This window comes from Cyclospora cayetanensis, unplaced genomic scaffold (assembly GCF_002999335.1).
Source record: "Cyclospora cayetanensis isolate NF1_C8 unplaced genomic scaffold, CcayRef3 CcayRef3_contig_379, whole genome shotgun sequence".
Taxonomy (NCBI): domain Eukaryota; phylum Apicomplexa; class Conoidasida; order Eucoccidiorida; family Eimeriidae; genus Cyclospora; species Cyclospora cayetanensis.
The window spans coordinates 1-10,717 of record NW_020312346.1 but is presented as its reverse complement, the minus strand read 5'-3'; the positions used below and the strand labels follow the sequence as shown (position 1 = coordinate 10,717).

General features: G+C 57.7%; 2 protein-coding genes across 2 annotated transcripts; one reads left to right on the top strand and one right to left on the bottom strand.

Moving 5' to 3' along the window:
* Positions 1-807: 807 nt before the first annotated feature.
* LOC34624219 lies at positions 808-5,252 on the bottom strand. Its single transcript, XM_026334171.1, has 6 exons — positions 4,574-5,252; positions 3,699-3,811; positions 2,384-3,415; positions 2,169-2,278; positions 1,695-1,786; positions 808-998 (listed from the first exon to the last, which is right to left on the bottom strand). The coding sequence occupies exons 1-6, from the start codon at positions 5,250-5,252 to the stop codon at positions 808-810; spliced, it is 2,217 nt and encodes a 738-aa protein (XP_026189956.1).
* Positions 5,253-9,720: 4,468 nt separating this feature from the next.
* On the top strand, positions 9,721-10,711 carry LOC113146538 (serine/threonine-protein kinase fray2-like; the record flags this gene model as incomplete). The annotated part of the gene is made up of 4 exons (XM_026334172.1): positions 9,721-9,751; positions 9,786-9,823; positions 9,894-10,168; positions 10,410-10,711. Coding segments are annotated over exons 1-4 (646 nt in total), but the record flags the coding sequence as incomplete, so codon positions are not given.
* Positions 10,712-10,717: the final 6 nt, after the last annotated feature.

The window sequence follows — 10,717 nt, the reverse complement described above, 5'->3', positions numbered from 1 at the left end:
AGACAGAGAGAGAGAGCGAGAGACAAGAGAGGCATTCCTCAAGACAGACAGAGAGACAGAGACAGACAGCGAGAGATAGACAGCGAGACAGACAGAGAGACAAGAGAGGCATTCCTCAAGACAGACAAAGAGAGCGAGAGACAAGAGAGGCATTCCTCAAGACACACAGAGAGAGCCAGAGACAAGAGAGGCCTTCCTCAAGACAGAGAGAGAAAGCCAGAGACAAGAGAGGCATTCCTCAAGACAGAGAGAGAGAGCGAGAGACAAGAGAGGCCTTCCTCAAGACAGAGAGAGAAAGCCAGAGACAAGAGAGGCATTCCTCAAGACAGAGAGAGAGAGCGAGAGACAAGAGAGGCATTCCTCAAGACAGACAGAGAGACAGAGACAGACAGCGAGAGATAGACAGCGAGACAGACAGAGAGACAAGAGAGGCATTCCTCAAGACAGACAGAGAGAGCCAGAGACAAGAGAGGCCTTCCTCAAGACAGACAGAGAGAGCCAGAGACAAGAGAGGCATTCCTCAAGACAGACAGAGAGAGCGAGAGACAAGAGAGGCATTCCTCAAGACAGACAGAGAGACAGAGACAGACAGCGAGAGATAGACAGCGAGACAGACAGAGAGACAAGAGAGGCATTCCTCAAGACAGACAGCGAGACAAGAGAGGCCTTCCTTAAGACAGACAGAGAGACAGAGACAGACAGACAGAGACAGACAGCGAGAGACAGACAAAGATTTGTGCGCAGTAAGCAGCATGAAGGAAAGGGTGACAAGACCTTCCTCCTCGACTGCGGCTGCAACACAAGACATCATTTAAGCTTTCCAGCAAGCGCTTGCAAAAAGGATCCTTCTCGACGAACCACGAAGAGGCCTTCCTTGAACTTTCTTTCCACGCGCGTTCTCCCGGGGTAGATGCCGAGCAAAGGCACGAAGGGTGTGCCTGATGAGCCCATTCGATGAATCATCGCAGCGGCAGCAGACGGCGAGATGGAGGCAGCTGCTGGAAGCGCAACACAAAGATATCTCCCAGTCTCCATACGCACTTGTGACTGCACTGACTGCCAGCCACACGAACGCCTGCCTAGACACAGAGCCAGCGTGCAGTGAGGAAGCCTTTCGCGAAGCGCCTACCGACACAGGCACTCCCCTCAATCATCCCCTCCCCTACTCGAACTGAGCTGCATGAAAAGCCAAAGGGGCAGTCAAATGTGCGAGCGAACCTTCTTGCGGATTTCTCAGTGCCTCCTCCGTCTCCAACTCCGCGCGCCGATAGGCAACGAGGGCATCAGTTACTGAAGCATGCACCAACAGCACACACATACAGAGAACTCTATATACATGTATGTATAGGTATGTGTATAGGTGTGTGTGCATGCATGCATGCATGCATGCATGCATGCATGCATTGACACATATCTACATACACACATATATGTATATGTATATATAGATCGACACACATCTACATATATATATATAGAGAGAGAGAGATCGACACATATCTATATGCATGCGATTTTTCATTTCCAGGGAGTCGAGAGAACCAGCGCTTTTCTCTTTCTCTCCTTTTCTGTCTGTCTTTCTCGATCTGGAAGAATCATCGGGGGTTCTCAGGTAGACAGATATGGCGATAAAGGGCATGCCTGCCTTTCTCCTTCCTCCCTCAAGCTCGTCGTGGATGGTAGCTTTTACTTACATGCCCTAATAACCGTCTGACACACCACGAGTGGCGAATCTCCCCAGCTGCCGTCCACCACAGCGCTCTGGCTAAAATGCAGCTTGTGCACCCTGAGAAACACAGCAAACATGTCCTTTTTGTCTACTTCACACCAAGAGAGTTTCCCCTTCAAATAGTCTTCCTGTCTGTCTGCGAGGCGTCTCTCACGAGGCGTCGCATCACGCTCAGGCACAGGTGTGCCCTTTCTCCTCCCTTTCTCTTCTCTGCATCTCCCTAATCCTCCCTCCCTTTCTCTTCTCTGCTTCTCCCTAATCCTCCCTCCCTCCCTCTTCTCTGCATCTCCCTAATCCTTCCTCCCTCCCTCTTCTCTGCATCTCCCTAATCCTCCCTCCCTTTCTCTTCTCTGCTTCTCCCTAATCCTCCCTCCCTTTCTCTTCTCTGCATCTCCCTAATCCTTCCTCCCTTTCTCCGCCCTCCTCTCTGCAGACACACCTGCACGTTATGGCATTGGCATCCTGACCAAACATTTTCCTGCAGTCTCCGCAAGGCTTCAGCACTTGCAGCGGAGAAGCTTCCGGCAGCGCAGGTCCTCCTGAAACTCCCTCGAGAGGAACGGCGACGAGAGTTTCATCAGCGGCTGCGACAGACGGCGAAGCATCTGCTGCTCTCCGAGGCACTGGCAGCCCCCCCGCAGCAGCTCTCCATGCGGCTTTCAGAGAGGCGTAGACAGGAGCTCTTGCAGAGGACGACTGCGGAGAACAACAGCCCGCTCGAGCGGCAGCTGAAGCGGCATCGACAGCTGCTGCTGCTGCGGGGAACGAAGAGGGGAGCCTTCCTTCGGCACCGTTACCACCAGCTGCAGTGGCAGCCTCTCCAGCGGAGGAGGAAAGCGACTTCCCAGCGGCAGCGTTGGCTGCAGCGGCAGAAGCAGCTGCTGCGAGAGCTGCAGCCTCGTTCAGACCAGGAGGCAAAACGAGCTGAGGATCAGGGGCTGGGAGTACAGCATCTGCTGCTGCTGCTGCTGCGTTTGAAACTGCCACGTCGTCGCATGCTCCCGCTGCATCCGCTACTGCCGCTGCTTCGGCAGAACTGACTGTCTGATGCGCCTTGGCCTCTCCAGTCCCCATAAAAAAACGCCCCTTCAACACTCTCCTCGCGAAATGCATGCACAAACAACAAAACCACTCAACGTCTCTCGAAGGCGGCTCCTGCACTCTGCAAACGCATTCCAGATGAAACGCTCGATTGCACCCGTCACACACAATCCCCTCCTCCTTCCTCCCCGCCTCTTCCTCCTCCTCTTCATCTTCACTCCCCGATTCTTCAGTCTGTTTCCGTTTCCGCTGCTCTTCTTTCTGGTGCTGTTTCTGCTGGCGTTGATTCGAGCGTCCCCCCCCCCCTCTGCCCGCCGCCGCCTGCTGCGGCATGAGCGCGTTTGGCAGAGCGTTTGCGTAGCACAGCGCGCAGAGTTGGTCATGACTGTAAGTCTGCTCATCCTCGTCATCCTCAGCAGCTGCAGCCGCAGCAGCCGCTGCAACGGCCGCTGCAGCTGCAGCGCCTCCCCGCCTCTGCAGCAGCCGCATGCCACGCAGTTGCTGCCGAGCATTCCGCAGCGACGCTGCATCGGCCGCTTCGTACCAAGCGCTTCCATAGTCAACAAACAGCTGCTCCCCATGAAGAAGGGGAACGTCTGGGATCGAGCACAGAATCACGTGTGGCCATCCATCCACGTACACAACCTGAAGAGCAACCGACACCCACGCAGAGACTGCAATAGGGCGATATCACGGGAGGCGAGACGCACGAGGATTCAGAGGCACAGAACACACGGAGCGGCGTCTCCGCAAGAGTGTGAATAAGCGCTTTTCTCGCTTGCCACCCGAGACGAGATTCAAAAGAAAAAGAGCCAGCAGCAAGCAAGCCAGAGCGAGGGCGAGAGAAAAAACGCAAAAAAGCAGCATCCTCTGCAGGTGCGCAAAGACGTAAATAGATGCTTGTATCTATCTATACGTATTTACATACCTGCCACTCGCAGTTTAGACGCGCTCGCCTCCCTCCAAAGACGGAGGAGAGACAAAAGTGTGATGCGCAACAAATTGCATTCATCACACGGCGTGTAGACAGCATGAAGGAATCTTCACGCGGCAGCAGCTGCAGCTCTGGCGACAGCCCTGTGCGCATGCATTAGCACAGCTTGTGCATCTACACAGCGTAACTCCCAGAATCAAACACAACAAACGGCAGCTCCAGCAAGGCGCAAACAGCCAAAACGACATCCGCTGCAAGCAGCCGCTGCTGATCGCTACGCTCCCGCAAAAAACACATGCAAGCAGAGGAAGAACGCGATACATACACACATACATACATAGTTATATGCATGTATAGATATATACATAGATACACACACACATACATAGATACATAGACACATACATAGATACATACACACATACATAGATACACACACACATACATAGATACACACACACATAGATACATACACACACACATACATAGATACATACACACATACATAGGTGCATACACACATACATAGATACACACACACACATACATAGATACATACACACATACATAGATACACACACACATACATAGATACACACACACATACATAGATACACACACACATACATAGATACACACACACACATACATAGATACACACACACACACATAGATACATAGACACATACATAGATACATACACACATACATAGATACACACACACATACATAGGTGCATACACACACACATGGATACACACATACTAGCAAAGAAAGAGATTACCCCACATACCCCCCCCCCCCGCCCGCTTCCTCCCTTCTCCTCTCCTTCCCCCCCACACTTAGATGGTCTCACAAATGCAACTCACCACTAGAATTGAAAGGGGCTGCATCCCATGGCAAGAAGTGCTTGTCTGCTGCCGAATCTGCGAACCTCTCCGTCTCAGACTCCCCTTCAGACTCGTGAGCGCTTAGCCACGGAACTGCCTGGTGCGTTTTTTTCCTCTTGTGTTGTTGTTGCTGTTGCTGCTGCTGCTCACCATCTGAAGAGAGCAATAACTGCTCACTGAGGCGGTCTAGAGCCGCTCCGTCCTCTGGGAACCTCTCTGTCGGCGGCAACAGTGCCTCACTGCAGAAGGATAGCGCGTAGGCGTATTCATCATCATCATCTTCTTCTTCTTCCCCCTCCAGTTCTTCTTCCTCCTGCTCCTCCCCGCCTTTCTGACTCCTGCTGCTGCGCTGCTGCTTCTGCTTCGCCTTCTTAACGCACTGCCGCTGCTGCTGCTGGGAGCTGCTGCTCGGTAGGAGAGACGAAGTAGTGAGCGCCTCCCGCTCACCAGGAGAGCACACGAAGCCGACTCTCTCCCCAAAAAGAACCCTCTTCGGAGGGGGCCCCCCCGGAGGGGCCCCCTGCGAGGGGCCCCCACTCTTCCCGCCAGGGATGGGGGGCCCCACATACCGCAAAGCAAAGACGGACTGCTCCAGCGGCGTCTCCAAGCGGAGGGGGTGTCGATCGTCTAGAATTTCAACGACCTGCAAGCAGCGCATGCAGCCGACAGACAGCGTCTGCAGTGCATGCATGCATGCATGCGTAAATGCATGCACGTTCCCCAAGCGGTGACAGCGCGAAGAAGGGCCCCCTCCCTGGCAGCCGGCAAGCAAGTGCAGCGCTGCATCTGCTTGCTGGAGGAGGAAGGAGAGGGAAGGTGAAAGAGGAGGCACTTGACACGCAAAAAAGCCAAAAAAGGCAAAAAACGCACACACACGCACACATGTATGCACATATACATATATATATATCCAACCCCCTCCTCTCCTCTCCCCTCCCCACACACCTGCAGATGCGAAGACAGCTTGCCACACTTCACAATCTCGAGGAGATCCTTGTACAGCGGTCCGCAGTGACGCATGACACCGTCGCCATTAGCCTCGGGCATGTAAGGGCAGTAGACGCGAGGGAGCCTCGCCCGCTGTTGCTGCTGCTGTTGCTGTTGCTTTGCTCGGCTGCCTTCCTTCTGCTCGAGGCAGCTGTCTAGCTGCTGTCGCTGCTGCTGCTCCTGCTGCAAAAGAAGCCCCCGAATCGCACGTTTCCACTCGGCAGCAGTGTTGCTCAGCATCTGCTTTGCGCTGAAGCGTCTTTGCATTCGCTGCGCAGCCTCCTCGGGTAGCAAGGCTCTTAGCCGACAGTCCTTTACACCCCCAAAGTCAGCAGTGAAGACTGTCGCGTCTGCCTCGCGACGCTTGCCTTCCTTGACGGATGGCACTGCCGTGAGGCTGGGGGGGCCCCCCCGCCGCTTCTCCTGAGGGGGGGGCCCCCCCGGACGCTTCACGGCGCCTGCAGCAGGGGGAGAAAAACTCCTCCCCCCTCCCCCGCCTCTTCCTCCTGCTGCTGCTGCAGACACTCCTGTGCTGGAGCTGCTGCTGGAGCTGCTGCTGGAGCTGCTCGGGGAGGGCAGCGCATACAGCCGCGAAGAGCGACGAGGCACAGCTGTCGTGGAGTCTTTTTCCCCGTCAGAAAGCTCCGCCAGGGGCCCCTTTGCTGCAGCAGCACCGCTTGCTGCTTCTGAGGGGGGGCCCCCTGTAAGAGGCCCCAAGGAGGCGGCTGAGGGGGCTGGCGCTGCACGATTCGCATGCATGCTGCTGCTGCTGCTGACAGCTGCTGCTGCCGTCTGCTGCTGCTGCTGCTGCACTCGAGGAGACCGTCGAGTTGAGGCAGCTGCAAGTCTAGCAACACCCTGCAGCGTCTCCCCTTGAGCGTTCTCCGTCTCTTCAAGCTTCTCCTCTTTCAACTCCTGCGTTGAAGGAGCTTTCTGTCTGGCTGCTCGTCTTCGCAGCATCCTCTGGAGTTTCCCGTCAGCGCCTCCCTCTCCCTCGCTGCTGCTGCTCAGACTCTCCCTGCTAGAGGAGGGCAACACTGCCGTTGTTGCTGCTGCTGCTGATGCCTTAGTGGCGGTAACTCTTGCAAGTCTCGCCCTGTGGCGAGGCTGCCGCTGAGTCTCCTCCTGCCGCTGCTCTTGCTGCTGCTGCTCCTGCTGCTGCTGCTGTCGATCATCATCCTCACCATCCGCGTGCGCTGCTGACGCCATGGATGTGACTGCTAACGCCATACCTGCCTCCGCGTGTGCACACACCTAGCCTCGCCTCGCCTCGCCTCGCCTCGCTGCTGCTGCTGCTGCTGCACCCAGGGGAGAGCAAGAACGGTATTTTTTTCTCGTCCTACGCTTTCAGAGCCATAGCCGCAGCCGCTGCAGCAGCTAAGAGGAGGAAGCACATGATGATGCCTCGTCAGCGCGCATATGCACTGCTGCCCTCCGCCTGCCGGAAGCAGAGGCTACTAAGACGTCGCAACAGCCGCAGAGGAGTGAGGAGCTGCTTCCTCGCAGCCTCAGCAGCTCGCGAACTCTCGTCGCTTCCGCTCGAGGAAGCCTCTACCACGGAGGCAGGTCGAAAGACGGAGAAGGTGGGGGCTGCAAAGGCGTCGCAGAGTGGCTCTCCTGAGAGCAGCGGAGGCGAGAGGGGCGTTCAGCTGCAGGCAGGAAGCTCCCGCTGCTGCCACTGCTGCTGCTGCTACTCTCGATGGGGAAGCGCAAGACAACGAGGCCGAATGCGAGCAGGGAGGGGAGAGAGAAAGACAGAGACAGACGGGCGGCATATACACAAACGTGCCGTGTCGGGCGAACTGGCATGCCAGCAACCACCAGGAAGCGTCTGCACGAAAGTCGCGAGGCAGGCCAGAGACAACCCCACCCCAGAAAGGCGAAGTTGGAGCGCAGCTGCGGAGAAGCACGCGCGGAGGGAGCCTCAGATTTACGTATTTGCGTCCGCAGAAAAGGCGGGGAGAAGAGAGGAGCAACAGCAACAGCAGCAGCAGAGGGCAGCAGCAGCAGCAGCAGCTGCTGCTGCCCTCTCAGCCGCGAGACTATGAGCCAGTGCAGGACGGGGAGGGGGGCTGAGCCGCTGCCTGCTGCAACTGTCTGTCTGAATTTGTGTGTCTGCGCAATTAAATTCGCAGGCCCTTGGTTCTAAAATAGGGGGAATCGAGAAATCGCAGCCAAAGAAGAGAGCACCAACGAGCAGAGAGGCGTGCCACCGCCGTTTCACCCGCGCAGCTGCCTCCTCCCTGCTGGCTCCCCCTCATGCAGACACTGCAACGCAGCTTGGTGGAGCAGACTCGAGAGGTTGCTCGGTTGGTTGGGTGGTGTTTGCTCTTCTTCTCCGCTGCTTTTCAATGCGTCTCGTCCGCGCCACACCGCCCGCAGTCGCAACAGAAGCGCGCGCGCCGGCGCGACCAGCGATTCCAGCCTTTTCCCTCCGCTCCAACGCGCCCTTCTCCTCCCTCGCGCCTCTCCCCCCTTGACGCTCTGCCGCGTCTACGACTCCCCCGGAAGTTTTTCCCGCAGAAAAAAGGCCCCTCTCTGCACCCCCCGATGCGCAGCGTCCCCCTGGTGATCCCTCACCCCGTCTTTTGCCGCACCAGTCCGCTCCGCAGCGCGTCGCGGCAAACCGTGTTTTCCACGGCTCCTGCAACCCCCCGAGCTCTCCCTTCTCCTCCCCTCCCGACTCCTGCCGCGCTCTCTGCCTCTCAATAACGCCCTCCCGTCTGTAGAGCCCCTCTGCTTCTCCTCCTCCTCGCGTCGTCTCCTAAGAAGTCGCAGTCGCACGCGCGCAGCCTCCTGTATGTGAACGCGCGAGACTCTCCCAGGGGGCCCCACAGACCGTCCAAAGGGGGCCCCTCAGCCACCCCCCGCCTTCTTCCCTGCCCTCCCCCCGCCTCCCCCGTCGGCTTTAGTCCACAGGGGCCCCTCGAGGCCCCTAGGGGCCTCGCAGGGGGCCCCTCAAAAGCCACAGCTTTAGAGGGCTGCCTTGGAGCGCTTTTTCTTCACGTCGAGAAGTGGGAGACTAGGGGAGAGTGGCTCTCTGAGCTTTTCAGTTTCCAACTGCTGCCTGCGCCTCAGAAGATGGACTGCCACGCGTAGAGTTCAGCAGCAGGAGCAGCAGTTGCAGGAGTTGCAGCAACAAGCAGAAGAACGAAATGGCATCGAACGCTGTTGCCACAACAGCGGAAAAGGGGGTCGAGGCTGTGACGCTGCTGCCAGGGGGGGAGGGCGGGGGAGAGGAAGAGGAGGGGGGGGAAGCCGCTGGTGAATGCGTGCCTCTCCTGCGCACAGCTACGGAGGCGACCATGGATGTCGAAGAGCTCCCGTCATCTCCCCCCTCCCCCGCAGGGGCCCCCAACTTCTTGGAGGGGCCCCCCCCCCCGGCAAAAGCAGCTGCAAGAGCTGCTGCAGCTGCTGCAAAAGCAGCAGCTGCTGGAGCAGCACCTGCTGACGGGGGAGGAAAGTGCGCCGACACGCCTTCTTGCGTCGCTCCGCCCCACAGGCAGGATCTGTCCGATAGCGTGCGGAGTGTCGCAGAGGCTGACAGGGGGTGGGCCCCCCCCCCCTTGCCAGCGACGGAGGCAGCGGCTTCTGTCGAGCTGCGTCGATCTTCTCGCGTTGCGGCGCTCAAGACGGAGGGAAGCCAAGACGATCTGCCGTCTTGGCAGCCCTCCTCGAGTGGGGAAAAAACGGCCTCTTCATGGGCTGACGCGCTTGCAGAGCAGCTGAGCTTGGAAATTCCAGAGGCGGAGCTTCTCTGGAGCTCTGTACCCCGCGCATTTGGTCCCCACGCGGCGGCGATCGCGCTGCAGCAGCAACGGCAGCAACAAAGCGCGCGCTTCGCGCCAGGCTCCGGAGGAAGGCGCTCGCTGCCTTTCGCTGCAGCAGCAGTCGCTGCGGAAGCCTCGGAGTGTCTGGACAGACCCTGCCTCCCTCCGAGCGGCGCAATGCAACAACAACACCTCCCGCGGAGGGAGGGCATGAGTTCGAGTGGTGCAGCAGCAGCAGCAGGAGGGGCTGCTGCTACAGCGCTGCAGCAGCAGCAGCAGCAGCAGCAGCAGCTGCAGTGTGGTCACAGCATCCTCCTGCGGCGCTCAGAGCAGCAGCGCCGGCAGCAACACATGCAGCAGCAGCAACACATGCAGCAGCAGCAACAGTCTTCGACGCACAGTGGTGGTTTCAGCAGCCTTGAAGGCCCCTCAAGCCAGCAGCAGCAACAGCAGCAACAGCAGCAGCAACAGCAGCAACAGCAGCAACAGCAGCAGCTGGATGTGCTGTCGCTTATTTCTTCCAAGTGTGTAGGCACCCGCAGTGCTGCGAGTGCCTCGGAAGGAGGGCCGTATCGAGGCTCTGCGGAGGCGTCTTCTCCCTTCGAGGTGTGGCAAGAGGCTCCTCGAGATATCTGGCATCTCAGCAAAGAGACGATCACGCTGAAGCACGTGCGGCAGCTGCTTGGTTCGCTGCTTGCTTCCGACAGGAGCATTGGAGCTCTTACGGGTGCAGGATTTCATCTGGCGTGGCTTGCGCTGCAGCACTTGCAGCAGCTCAGCAGGAGCAGTCTTGCTCCCACAGCACTTGCAGCGACCAGTGGAAGCGGCAGCAGCAGCAGCAGCAGCAGCCGAGCGCAGCAGCAAAAGCACCAGGGGGCTTCTCGAGAACCTCCGGCGGCTGCAAGCGAGGCGCCTCATGGAAGCAGCAGCAGCAGCAGGAAGACGGATGCAGCAGCAGCAGCAGCGGGAGGAGGAGGGCGAAAGGTTCCTTGGCAGCAGACTTACGGCTACGAGGAAGCGGAGTGGCCTCGTTTTGTTTGCGGCTCCATTGATCGAAGGTATGAGCAAGTGTTTCATGCATCTGATGTCTTGCTGCTTTTTCGCGGCAGAATTGCCGTAGGAGGGTGGGGAAGAGAGACAGACAGAGAGAGACAGAGACAGAGAGAGAGAGACAGAGAGAGAGAGAGAGAGAGAGAGAGAGAGAGAGAGAGAGAGAGAGAGAGAGAGAGAGAGAGAGAGAGAGAGAGACAGAGAGAGAGAGAGAGAGAGAGAGAGAGAGAGAGAGAGAGAGAGAGAGAGAGAGAGAGAGAGAGAGAGAGAGAGAGAGAGAGAGAGAGAGAGAGAGAGAGAGAGAGAGAGAGAGAGA

What these genes read in the sequence shown, in the direction of transcription:
- LOC34624219 (XM_026334171.1), bottom strand. Translation starts at nt 5,252, where the DNA reads ATGCGCTGCTTGCAGGTCGTTGAAATTCTAGACGATCGACACCCCCTC. An exon ending in GTCTAAACTGCGAGTGGCAG is followed by an intron (nt 3,416 to 3,698) that starts GTATGTAAATAC and finishes GTTGCTCTTCAG; the next exon opens with GTTGTGTACGTGGATGGATG. An exon ending in TCAGACGGTTATTAGGGCAT is followed by an intron (nt 999 to 1,694) that starts GTAAGTAAAAGC and finishes TTGCGCTTCCAG; the next exon opens with CAGCTGCCTCCATCTCGCCG.